We start from the raw sequence: 14,164 nt of genomic DNA, 5'->3' as shown, positions 1-14,164 counted from the left end.
TGTGTTCCGACAGCAAGCGCGACTTAGCGTCTGGGAGGTCATAAGTTAACAGCTCTGCTCGGAAAGCGGGAAGGCTGGAGGACAAAGGGAGGGAGAGCTGCTGAGCCCCCGGACGGCAGAGCTCAGCTTGGCGGGGAACAAAGGCGCCAGCGCCATCTCCCCCGCCCATCCCCCAGCCAAAATCCCAAAGGGAACCAGTTCCTGCCAGGGAACTTGCTCGCTCCGCACAAACACCCAACTCTGTGCTTCTGCGGAGCCAAACCTCCGGCAGCGGATCTGACTCCCTCCCGCTGCCACAGGGCTCCTCCTGAAGTGGATCACCTAAGGAGAAGCGAGCTAAGCCTGCCCCTCCAGCCCCCGTGCACCTTGCCTACCCACCCCAGCTAATACGGCAGATCCCCAGCAACACAAGCCTGGCAGTGTGCAAGTAGCCCAGATGGGACACGCCACCCCACAGTGAATCCCGCCCCTAGGAGAGGGGAAGAGAAGGCACACACCAGTCTGACTGTGGCCCCAGCAGTGGGCTGGGGGCAGACATCGGGTCGGACTGCGGCCCCGCCCACTAACTCCAGTTATACACCACAGCACAGGGGAAGTGCCCTGCAGGTCCTCACCACGCCAGGGACTCTCCAAAATGACCAAACGGAAGAATTCCCCTCAGAAGAATCTCCAGGAAATAACAACAGCTAATGAACTGATCAAAAAGGATTTAAATAATATAACAGAAAGTGAATTTAGAATAATAGTCATAAAATTAATCGCTGGGCTTGAAAACAGTATACAGGACAGCAGAGAATCTCTTGCCACAAAGATCGAGGGACTAAGGAACAGTCATGAGGAGCTGAAAAACGCTTTAAACGAAATGCAAAACAAAATGGAAACCACGATGGCTCGGCTTGAAGAGGCAGAGGAGAGAATAGGTGAACTAGAAGATAAAGTTATGGAGAAAGAGGAAGCTGAAAGAAAGAGAGATAAAAAAATCCAGGAGTATGAGGGGAAAATTAGAGAACTAAGTGATACACTAAAAAAAAATAATATACGCATAATTGGTATCCCAGAGGAGGAAGAGAGAGGGAAAGGTGCTGAAGGGGTACTTGAACAAATTATAGCTGAGAACGTCCCTGAACTGGGGAAGGAAAAAGGCATTGAAATCCAAGAGGCACAGAGAACTCCCTTCAGACGTAACTTGAATCGATCTTCTGCACGACATATCATAGTGAAACTGGCAAAATACAAGGATAAAGAGAAAATTCTGAAAGCAGCAAGGGATAAACGTGCCCTCACATATAAAGGGAGACGTATAAGACTCGTGACTGATCTCTCCTTTGAAACTTGGCAGGCCAGAAAGGCTTGGCACGATATCTACAGTGTGCTAAACAGAAAAAATATGCAGCCGAGAATCCTTTATCCAGCAAGTCTGTCATTTAGAATAGAAGGAGAGATAAAGGTCTTCCCAAACAAACAAAAACTGAAGGAATTTGTCACCACGAAACCAGCCCTACAAGAGATCCTAAGGGGGATCCTGTGAGACAAAGTACCAGAGACATCACTACAAGCATAAAACATACAGACATCACAATGACTCTAAACCCATATCTTTCTATAATAACACAGAATGTAAATAGATTAAATGCGCCAACTAAAAGACATAGGGTATCAGAATGGATAAAAAAACAAGACCCATCTATTTGCTGTCTACAAGAGACTCATTTTAGATCTGAGGACACCTTTAGATTGAGAGTGAGGGGATGGAGAACTATTTATCATGCTACTGGAAGCCAAAAGAAAGCTGGAGTAGCCATACTTATATCAGACAAACTAGACTTTAAATTAAAGGCTGTAACAAGAGATGAAGAAGGGCATTATATAATAATCACAGGGTCTATCCACCAGGAAGAGCTAACTATTATAAATGTCTATGCGCCAAATAGCAGAGCCCCCAGATATATAAAACAATTACTCATAAACATAAGCAACCTTATTGATAAGAATGTGGTCATTGCAGGGGACTTTAACACTACACTTATAGAAATGGATAGATCATCTAGACACACAGTCAGTAAAGAAACAAGGGCCTTGAATGATACATTGGATCAGATGGACTTGACAGATATATTTAGAACTCTGTATCCCAAAGCAACAGAATATACTTTCTTCTCGAGTGCACATGGAACATTCTCCAAGATAGATCATATACTGGGTCACAAAACAGCCCTTCATAAGTTTACAAGAATTGAAATTATACCATGCATACTTTCAGACCACAATGCTATGAAGCTTGAAATCAACCACAGGAAAAAGTCTGGAAAACCTCCAAAAGCATGGAGGTTAAAGAACACCCTACTAACAAATGAGTGGGTCAACCAGGCAATTAGAGAAGAAATTAAAAAATATATGGAAACAAACGAAAATGAAAATACAACAATCCAAACGCTTTGGGATGCAGCGAAGGCAGTCCTGAGAGGAAAATACATTGCAATCCAGGCCTATCTCAAGAAACAAGAAAAATCCCAAATACAAAATCTAACAGCACACCTAAAGGAAATAGAAGCAGAACAGCAAAGGCAGCCTAAACCCAGCAGAAGAAGAGAAATCATAAAGATCAGAGCAGAAATAAACAATATAGAATCTAAAAAAACTGTAGAGCAGATCAACGAAACCAAGAGTTGGTTTTTTGAAAAAACAAACAAAATTGACAAACCTCTAGCCAGGCTTCTCAAAAAGAAAAGGGAGATGACCCAAATAGATAAAATCATGAATGAAAATGGAATGATTACAACCAATCCCTCAGAGATACAAACAATTATCAGGGAATACTATGAAAAATTATATGCCAGCAAATTGGACAACCTGGAAGAAATGGACAAATTTCTAAACACCCACACTCTTCCAAAACTCAACCAGGAGGAAATAGAAAGCTTGAACAGACCCATAACCAGCGAAGAAATTGAATCGGTTATCAAAAATCTCCCAACAAATAAGAGTCCAGGACCAGATGGCTTCCCAGGGGAGTTCTACCAGACATTTAAAGCAGAGATAATACCTATCCTTCTCAAGCTATTCCAAGAAATAGAAAGGGAAGGAAAACTTCCAGACTCATTCTATGAAGCCAGTATTCCTTTGATTCCTAAACCAGACAGAGACCCAGTAAAAAAAGAGAACTACAGGCCAATATCCCTGATGAATATGGATGCAAAAATTCTTAATAAGATACTAGCAAATCGAATTCAACAGCATATAAAAAGAATTATTCACCATGATCAAGTGGGATTCATTCCTGGGATGCAGGGCTGGTTCAACATTCGCAAATCGATCAACGTGATACATCACATTAACAAAAAAAAAGAGAAGAACCATATGATCCTGTCAATCGATGCAGAAAAGGCCTTTGACAAAATCCAGCACCCTTTCTTAATAAAAACCCTTGAGAAAGTCGGGATAGAAGGAACATACTTAAAGATCATAAAGGCCATTTATGAAAAGCCCACAGCTAACATCATCCTCAACGGGGAAAAACTGAGAGCTTTTTCCCTGAGATCAGGAACACGACAGGGATGCCCACTGTCACCGCTGTTGTTTAATATAGTGCTGGAAGTTCTAGCATCAGCAATCAGACAACAAAAGGAAATCAAAGGCATCAAAATTGGCAAAGATGAAGTCAAGCTTTCGCTTTTTGCAGATGACATGATATTATACATGGAAAATCCGACAGACTCCACCAAAAGTCTGCTAGAACTGATACATGAATTCAGCAAAGTTGCAGGATACAAAATCAATGTGCAGAAATCAGTTGCATTCTTATACACTAACAATGAAGCAACAGAAAGACAAATGAAGAAACTGATCCCATTCACAATTGCACCAAGAAGCATAAAATACCTAGGAATAAATCTAACCAAAGATGTAAAAGATCTGTATGCTGAAAACTATAGAAAGCTTATGCAGGTAATTGAAGAAGATATAAAGAAATGGAAAGACATTCCCTGCTCATGGATTGGAAGAATAAATATTGTCAAAATGTCAATACTACCCAAAGCTATCTACACATTCAATGCAATCCCAATCAAAATTGCACCAGCATTCTTCTCAAAACTAGAACAAGCAATCCTAAAATTCACATGGAACCACAAAAGGCCCCGAATAGCCAAAGTAATTTTGAAGAAGAAGACCAAAGCAGGAGGCATCACAATCCCAGACTTTAGCCTTTACTACAAAGCTGTCATCATCAAGACAGCATGGTATTGGCATAAAAACAGACACATAGACCAATGGAATAGAATAGAAACTCCAGAACTAGACCCACAAACGTATGGCCAACTCATCTTTGACAAAGCAGGAAAGAACATCCAATGGAAAAAAGACAGTCTCTTTAACAAATGGTGCTGGGAGAACTGGACAGCAACATGCAGAAGGTTGAAACTAGACCACTTTCTCACACCATTCACAAAAATAAACTCAAAATGGATAAAGGACCTGAATGTGAGACAGGAAACCATCCAAACCTTAGAGGAGAAAGCAGGAAAAGACCTCTCTGACCTCAGCCGTAGCAATCTCTTAGTCGACACATCCCCAAAGGCAAGGGAATTAAAAGCAAAAGTGAATTACTGGGACCTTATGAAGATAAAAAGCTTCTGCACAGCAAAGGAAACAACCAACAAAACTAAAAGGCAACCAACGGAATGGGAAAAGATATTTGCAAATGACACATCAGACAAAGGGCTAGTATCCAAAATCTATAAAGAGCTCATCAAACTCCACACCCGAAAAACAAATAACCCAGTGAAGAAATGGGCAGAAAACATGAATAGACACTTCTCTAAAGAAGACATCTGGATGGCCAACAGGCACATGAAAAGATGTTCAACGTCGCTCCTTATCAGGGAAATACAAATCAAAACCACACTCAGATACCACCTCACGCCAGTCAGAGTGGCCAAAATGAAGAAATCAGGAGACTATAGATGCTGGAGAGGATGTGGAGAAACGGGAACCCTCTTGCACTGTTGGTGGGAATGCAAATTGGTGCAGCCGCTCTGGAAAGCAGTGTGGAGGTTCCTCAGAAAATTAAAAATAGACCTACCCTATGACCCAGCAATAGCACTGCTAGGAATTTATCCAAGGGATACAGGAGTACTGATGCATAGGAGCACCTGTACCCCAATGTTTATAGCGGCACTCTCAACAATAGCCAAATTATGGAAAGAGCCTAAATGTCCATCAACTGATGAATGGATAAAGAAATTGTCGTTTATATACACAATGGAATACTACGTGGCAATGAGAAAAAATGAAATATGGCCTTTTGTAGCAACATGGATGGAACTGGAGAGTGTGATGCTAAGTGAAATAAGCCATACAGAGAAAGACAGATACCATGTGGTTTCACTCTTATGTGGATCCTGAGAAACACAACAGAAACCCATGGGGGAGGGGAAGGAAAAAAAAAAAAAAAAAAGAGGTTAGAGTGGGAGAGAGCCAAAGCATAAGAGACTGTTAAAAACTGAGAACAAACTGAGGGTTGATGGGGGATGGGAGGGAGGGCAGGGTGGGTGATGGGTATTGAGGAGGGCACCTTTTGGGATGAGCACTGGGTGTTGTATGGAAACCAATTTGACAGTAAATTTCATATATTAAAAAATAAAAAAAAATAAAAAAAATAAAAAAAAATCTAATATTTATTTTACTGGTTTAGTCTTTTTATTTGTGTGTAAAATTGTGTTATCCTTGAGACTGTTTTTTAGCCAGAACAAATTATGACCAAAATAAATTGCCCTTATGATTCACCTTGGATTTATAGAAATATAAAGAAACATTGTACATTTTTTTCTCTCATAATTTAATGAGGTTTAAATGAGAATTTAGTGCCTTAATTTAAATTAAAATTACTCTCTTGAGAGGAATTCTTCCTACTTTTGCTTAACTATAACTTTAAAATGATATAAGCTAGTCTGGTAGTCTGATACATGTCTTATACAGTTCATAGTTAACATTTTACTACAGTTAATTTTGTATCTTTAAAAAATGTTTAGTATTTAATATGGATGTAATTCCTTATAACCCTTAAATGAAACTCTCAGAACTACCAACCTAAAATAAAAGGACAGAAAGTGATGCTAACATTGTCATTGAGCAAGAATTCTGGTTTCCTGTGAGAGTCCTTCTAGCTGGACTAAGTATCACATTGACATGAAACAGATTAACAGGAGAAAATCAAATTTGATAGTGTAAGTTTGGGGAATCCACCCAGACTTGGAAATTCCAAGGACAGTCAAAATGAGGTATATATGTCATCCCGAGCTAAGGAGAAGTGGACAGGGGTCTGGGATTTTAAAGGAAAGGAATGCACCTCATGGGACAATAAAAAGAGCAGATGTTTGGTGATTAGATGTTTGCCCTGCCATACATTTGGGTCACTCGGGTAGAATTTATTTCTGCTAATAAAGCTTATTCAGGGGAAAGACCCCCAATTTAGAGTCTTCTGTATAGTTAAGGGAGGGGCAAAAGTTTCTTTTGCGTCCAGAAGGTTTTAATTGTATTAAGCTTAAAATAATCTGCATGCCAAAGAGGCACATTCTGGGAATGGGGGCTGTCCTGAACCCCTTCAACATTGAAACATTAGAATGTATGAATGTTTTAATTGTTTTTGTATGCAGTTGTTTGTGTGTTTGTGTTTCAATACTAAAACATTTGATTAATTTTATTATTGATCTATTTTTATTGTAAAGCTCATATTATGAGATAACTGTGACATAGTAAAGATTTATTTTAATGAATTGTTGGGAAGGAGGAATTTTTTTCTGCTTTTCAAGACCCTGAACTAAGAATCAAATTGGTATGAGACAGAGTAACAGGAAAAAATCATACTTAGTTTCTTACATAAGGGGAATTCACACACTCACGAAATTGCAAAGAGAGTGAGGCAACAAGAGGCTAAAATGAACTAAGGAGAAGGATAGAGGTGTGAGGATACAAAGGGGAAGAAGACCTTTAGCCAGAAGGTGAGAGGAAATGTCTGGAAAACAAAGATTGTCCTATTCAGATAAATTTCTTAGGTAAAGAGGAATCTCTGTTAATAGCTCTTTTCCTGGCATAGGATCTCTTTTCCTATGTAAATTTAGTAAGTTGAGAAGAAGGTAACAGCTTAGCATAAATCTGCTGGGTTTTGATTGCTTTTGACTCATAATAATCTTCGCACCAAAGTGCTTCATCTTCATGTAGCCTATAGTTGGCCCCTACAGAATCCAGTTTGAATAAATCTGCTCTTAATATTATGCACATTCTCTTCAACTCTGCAGATAGAACTCTGCTGTTGATATCTTTCACCCACAGCAAGAGGATCATTTCCACCCTATCCTCCACTATAATATGGGCAACCTAAGGCAGAGAGGATAACGGATTCATGCTTGTATAACCAGCATCTGGTCCCATATCTAACATATAATAGAGTCTCCATAATTGTTTCTTGAATGAATGAGCATTATCTTATAAGGAGGACTGAATTGCTATGTAATTCCCAAAGATAGCATAATTACTAATGCACTGATTAACTAGGTATCCTCATCTCATGTCCAGTCCTGAAAGAAACATTTCTCTTTTTTGGAAATAAGATTAGAAATTATGAAATGTGTACAGCTCTGACAATACATTGAGACCAGTATGTGATTCCATTTTGTTTCTGGAGTATCATTTGGGCAGTCATTTGTGTTACAAATTTCCTTGCTTTGAGAATTAAGTATTGCCTTTCCATATAAAAGGCTTTTCTTTTTTACATATTTCAATTCCAGATTTTTCCCTTTTTTTAAAAGTGATCTCTACACCCAGTGTGGGGCTCAAACTTACAGCCCTGAGATCAAGAGTTTGTGCTCTACCAACCGAGACAGTCATGTGCCCTGATCTTTCCCTTTTTTTAATATATATGCTTTGAGATGCAAAATGAGAACATGTGGATTTTTTGAACTATAATTTATTCTGATTCTAATTATATTTTATGAATGAGGGAAAATTTTTAAAGAATGTTTTGTGGTCATTTGAATTTTGTTACAATAGAATTCAAAATAAGCCTTTTTTTTTCCCATTTAGTGTCACATTGGTAGAATCCTCAACATTTATCTCTTTGCCATCTCAATTAACTGAATCTGGACAACTCATTAAACACAAGAACAGTGGGTAAGTATGAATATATTTTATACTCATAATTATCTGAGAATTCTGAGAAATGAGTTTTCAACTAAAATTGTTATATAACGTACAACAGTTTTCATTTCTTTAAAATATTGATATTATATATAACTTATGTTATTCACAGTTATACTATTCTCTTATGTGTTACTAGGCTATGTGCAGGAAAATTGAATAAATATGTACTTGATTAAATACAGCGGATTCTCATTATTTGTGGTCATTATGTTCTACAAAATTGTGATACTGACTGAAGGATATTATTCTAGAAGTCTGTGTAATCACATAGATTGTAACTGTAAATCCTAAAAATAAGCTATCCTGGTAGATTCTATTTTCTTCACACAGAGAAAATGAGGTTTAGAAGTGTTTAACTTGCATGAGGCTGACCCACTAACAGGTGCCAGCAAATTGTTTCAAACCCTGTCCACCTGGTCTCAGAGCTGAAGCTTCTTGAATATTTGTACTTCTGTCCTGCCTCCTACTATCTCCATCCTCTGGTCATCTGTGTATGAAAACTAAAGCAGAAAGGTCCAGTGTCACCTTGTTTGACCTTAACTAGAAATTTGCATGACCATTGACTGGAACTGTTTGCCACATGGCCACAAACAGCAGGAGAAGCTCCATGAGTATGGATTTGGGGGTTACAAATCACTTTTAGCGAGGAGACAGATTTGCAAATAACCTTAATTTGTGGATAATGAGAATTGACTGTTTTTAAGCTTATTCCACCTACATTCTGAAGTCTGAATTTAGTTTAGAAAGAAACTTTGACTTTGGAATAGAGAAGCAGAACTTTTAAAAGTTAGATTGTTTTGTTTCTTATCTATTTTTAACTATAGAATAACTATTTAATGTGAAATAGAATAAAAACAATATTGCCAAGGTTAAAGAAAGTTCAGCCAAAAGAGAAGAATGCAAGTATGTGTTAGTGAAATGTATGCATCTGTTGACTACTATGTTGTTAGTTTATTTTATACCTTTGTCTGTGTATTGCCTGACAACACTGTCATCCTTTTAGATGCAAAAACGTGTCAGGAGTCAAGGATTTGGCAATTTTGAAACCATAGGAATAACCACTGTTAAAGTGATTTATGCAAATCTTGCTAAGATTAAAATGAATATAGTTTATTTTCCGAAAACGAGTTGTATTTAAGCCAATAGTTCCATGAGATTATAAGGATTACCTTTACTATGTTTGATTTCTTCATTTGCTATTCTGTGAGAAAAATTGTTAAAGGAAAAACCATTTTTGTCTCACTGCCTTTGTTTTATTGAATGCTAATTACATGCTTAACTAAGGCATTCGAAGTCTTCCTTTTATATTTTGCTTTAATGAATAATAAAATATGAATTAATACCTTGAGCGATAAAACATCATTATAGATACCATATGAATTGTAGTACAATTTCATAGTATGGTAGGTATTTTATGTTAATTTCTTTGGAGTCTGAAATGCTGGTTTTCCCATACACTCTTCAGTAAATAGTTTTCCTAAGTTTTTATCTTTTCAGTCCCTTGCTTCTTGATTAAACAGCTGTTCGGCATCATAGATTTTACCTGAATGGGCTTGAAATAATTTTCCCACATCAACCACAAATAATTTATAGTATCACATATTAAACTGGAGTTGGATCGCAAGGCAATGCTGTAGGTATCTGTGAGCATAAGTAACTCAAATTTGGATCAGTTTAATGAACAGTAACACTGAGTTCCCCTTTCTTAATTTGGGACGCAGTATAGAAATTCTGTATTCCAAATTTTAACATAATTTTTCTTCATATAATATTCTGGAATGGTTTTGATTAGATCCAAAGTTCCATAATTACTGAAGCTATAGGTAAAGACATCATTTTTATGTTATTCTTCTCAAATCTAAACTAAAATGGAATGAACAAGTATTAAGACTTTTATAATTTAACTTGAGCTGGAAAGGACACTTTACAAATACTCCCCCAAAGTGATTGCCAACTCAGCATGAGGTACACCTTAAGAAGTGTGTCTATCGTGTCTCAAAATTATTAATCATTCTTTCTCATATAGTTTCTTCCATTCATATTTATAGAACTTTACTTTCTTAGTTCCTTACTCAAGGTTTCTTGTCATAAAATTAACATATAGATATGGTGACATTGAGTATTGGTCAGAGAGAACACGATCCAATGTAGAGTAGTCACGTGTCTGTAGATTAACTCTGAAAGAATGTTTCAGAGCCTTTTGTTTAAGGTATTAAGCATTTACTCCTGTGCACTTCAGGTCAAAGGTAAGAGTGAGATTTAAAAAGGCAAAGGCTATAGTTTTTCAAGAAGAAATGGACCTTGGTTTGTCATTTCAGCCCTGGCCTCAGCTAAATGCTGAGCCCCAAATCCACATGTTGGGTTGAAATAGAACAGTCTCAGGTTTATCCCAAAGGCTATTTTTCTGACATTTCTGAAGTGATTTATTAGAAGCACTTATGACTCCTTCTTTTGGGGTCCTGACTGTTTACTGTATAACACCTCTAAGATCCAGTTCATGTAGCAGGCAAATCTTTATTCACTTTCTCAAGAATCAGCTAAAGTATCCAGAGCTCTAACAATCAAATCCACTTTATAGGTAGCAGAAAGGAGGAAGCACAATAAAAGTGTGCCTCTTCTTTCTGAGTTAGGGAAGCTTCCCGGAAATAGCACACAGCATTTCTGATTGTAGCCAGTTGGCCAGATCTAGCTGGCAAGAAGACTGAAAAACCATCGTTCTCCATATACACATCAAAAATAAAATGAGGGTTTGGGGCACCTGAGTGGCTCAGTTGATTAAGCATCCAGCTCTTGGTTTTGCCTCAGGTCATGGCCTCAGGGTTTGTGAGTTCACACTCCACATCAGGTTCTGTTGTCAGTGCGGAGCCTGCTTGGGATTCTCTGTCCCTCTCTCTCTGCCCATCCCCCACTCATGCTGTCTCTGTCCCTGTCTCAAAATAAATAAACTTTAAAATAAAATATAAAATAAAATAAAATAAGGTTTGGTCAGTGAGGAGGAAAGGGCCCGTGGATATTGGGATAGGCAACCAACAAGTTCCACCATGAGGGGACACAAAAGAGAGTTTTATTTCAAACACCACAAAGGTATCTAGTATTTCATCAGTCTGGCTTCACTGGCATACTGAGGCCTTTTGGTCTTTAAATACATCTTAATAAAATAATACTAAGTGATGTTACACACTCTGTTTTTCTTAAAGCTCTCCTTAATGTTTGTCTTGAATAGATTTCCATATGCAAATAAAATTTAAGGACATACATTTTGAATCATGACTGGAATGGAAGTCATTAATAACTTTTGTATGTAATATACCATCCATTAAGCATTATCTCAATAAAACCCAGTCTGATCGCTAGGTCTAATCAGCAAGAGAACAAGAAAAGGTTAAAAAAAATATTCCATAAACTGTCATTAATCTTTTTTTTTTAAAGCGTTTAACAAATATCCCTGTTTTATTCCTTTTAGGCATGTGGTAATATTGCACTTCCCCAGTTGGAGTTAGGTGTGAACATATAACTTAATCGGCCAATGGCATCTGAGGATAAGTGCTGAACGTTTTCTCCAAAGGATAGCTTTAAGAGCCAGTGAACAATTTTTCGTGTTCCCTTTCCCTGATACAATTACTAAAGAAGCAAGTATAGAAATGGAGTCCCCTTGACAGAAATACACCTTATTCTTTTCATTAGTCTCCATGTGTGATGAGGTAGTTTACATTTGCTTGATTTACTCAGATAATAAACATTTGGCAACAGTCAAAAAAAAAAAAAAAAGAATATTAGAAAAAGAAAAAAGAAACGGAGTCCATCTTCACCAAGGATCTCTGAGTGCTTCCTATCTATCTAGGATGGACATGTAATGTGAGCACGAAGTAACCTTGTGCTAATCCACGGAGATATGGGATGCTCCTGCAGCATGACCTAGCACATGCGGATACTCCTCCATAGATCACTTCAGTCACTATTTCCCCAGATAATAAATATTCTCTTCTCAAATGAGCAGTGAAGTGCTGAAATTATCTTTAAGGTGGCATAAAAAAAGGTAAAGTCTCTTATTAAAATTTTTAAAAATGCCTCTTTTTATAAACTGCTCTTCTTAAGGCAACGGATACATATAAAACAGCACATTTGCGGGGCGCCTGGGTGGCTCAGTCGGTTGAGCGTCCGACTTCAGCTCAGGTCACGATCTCGCGGTCCATGAGTTCGAGCCCCGCATCCGGCTCTGGGCTGATGGCTCAGAGCCTGGAGCCTGCTTCCGATTCTGTGTCTCCCTCTCTCTCTGTCCCTCCCCCATTCGTGCTCTGTCTCTCTCTGTCTCAAAAATAAATAAACGTTAAAAAAAAAAATTTTAAAACAGCACATTTGGAACCACATGGATGATAAAACTTTATATTCATCACACATTTTACTTTACGGGAAAATGATCCATAAGCATAAGCAAGAGCAGTTAAGAAGTTTTTATTCTAATTAAATCCACAGGATTATGAAGAGGGATCAGAACAAGAGACTGACTTTAGCGACACTTAAATGATGGGTCAACAGTGCTCAGAAATGAACACTTTATAAATAATATCCTACAGTGATATGACTTGATATTTTTTTCCAGTGACATTGAATCATTTATCATTTAATAAATTCTTACTAAGTGGCCCCTCAAGCAGTGTTCATAGTACCAGAGAAATACTGGGATAAATAAGTCAGGGATCTGGTTCTCAAGGAGCCAACCATCAAATAGAGAAGGAAAAACAAATCTACATAAATGGAGGTGATTGTACAGGGCAGAATGCATTCAGTAATATATGTTGACCAAAAAAAAAAAAATTCTGTGAGCTCTTTGGCAAGGAATAGCACTATCTAGGTATTATAGAGATCTTTCTGGAGAACAAGGCATTTAAGAATAATGAGGTAGTAAGCACTTTTTTCTCATGCATATACAATACTCTGCTGTTCTTTATCGTCTACAAATTGGGATCTGAAACATGAGTAGGATTTTGATGGCATGAATCTAGAGCAAGGGAGAGTTTTCCTACAAGTATAAAAGGAGCTTGGGAGGAAGGAATTGCTGAGGCAGTGGAGGAGGGGATGGGCAAGGGGAAATACAAGACATATGCTTCTGCATATGGATTGTAGGAGAGTGTGAATGAAAGTCGAAAAGGTGTTGAAGTGTTTATCCTTCTGCTTTATAATTATTTGTTGCAGACCTACTTTGTATGACAGACTGTATACTCCATGAGCTTAGGGTCTTCTTCATTCATTCTGGTCTCCAGGGTAGCTTGGCCCAGAATAGCCTCCCACCTGAAAGAAGGCCCGAGAGATATTTTTTCTGAGTCCTGATTCTTGCTCAAAACTCAGAAAGCTGTATTGTGCATGGCCATGATTTTAAAATATTTCATTGTACTACAATGAATAATTGGTGACAATTGGAATTAGGCATATCTCCAAGGAAAGCTGAGTGAATCAAAGGCCAGATGTGTGTGCTAAGAGTAACCATCTGCCCTGGTCCTCTTGTTCTATATACCTGCTTTACATACCTGCTTTTCATACCTGCTTTTAATGTCATCACACTCTTTGGCAGCCTGATGAAGCCTATTCTACTTTACAGAAAAATATTTTGTGAGTACTTAAAATAAGATGCAAGGGTTACAGAGTATCTTAATCTATCCAGGTTGCCATAACAAAATAACATAGGAAGGGTAGCTTCAACCACAGAAATTTATTTCCCACAGCTATGGAGCCTGGAAGTCCAAGATCATGGTGTGGCCAAGGTCGGTTTCATTCGGAGGCCTCTTCTCTTGATTTGTAGGTGGCAGCCTTCTTGCTGTGGGTTTACGTGACCTCTGTGTGTACATAGAGACTGAGCTCACTGCTATTTTTTCTTATAAGGAAACTAATTCTGTTGTATCAGAGCCCCACCCTTATGACCTCATTTAACTTTAATAATGTTCTTTTAGTCCCTTTCTCCAAATACAGTCGT

The 14,164-nt window shown here is 38.0% G+C and overlaps 1 protein-coding gene across 1 annotated transcript in view; it reads left to right on the top strand.

Moving 5' to 3' along the window:
• Nucleotides 1-14,164, top strand: part of CFAP47 (cilia and flagella associated protein 47) — a 544,336-nt gene that overhangs the window by 279,748 nt on the left and 250,424 nt on the right. The window contains exon 40 of the mRNA XM_081794138.1: nucleotides 8,080-8,166. Coding sequence (XP_081650264.1) covers nucleotides 8,080-8,166 — 87 coding nt within the window. The remainder of the gene's footprint in view (nucleotides 1-8,079; nucleotides 8,167-14,164) is intronic.

Source organism: Panthera onca, chromosome X (genome assembly GCF_046562875.1).
Source record: "Panthera onca isolate mPanOnc1 chromosome X, mPanOnc1 haplotype 2, whole genome shotgun sequence".
NCBI lineage: Eukaryota > Metazoa > Chordata > Mammalia > Carnivora > Felidae > Panthera > Panthera onca.
The sequence above is the reverse complement of the archived record's forward strand: the minus strand, read 5'-3'. Positions and strand labels throughout refer to the sequence as shown.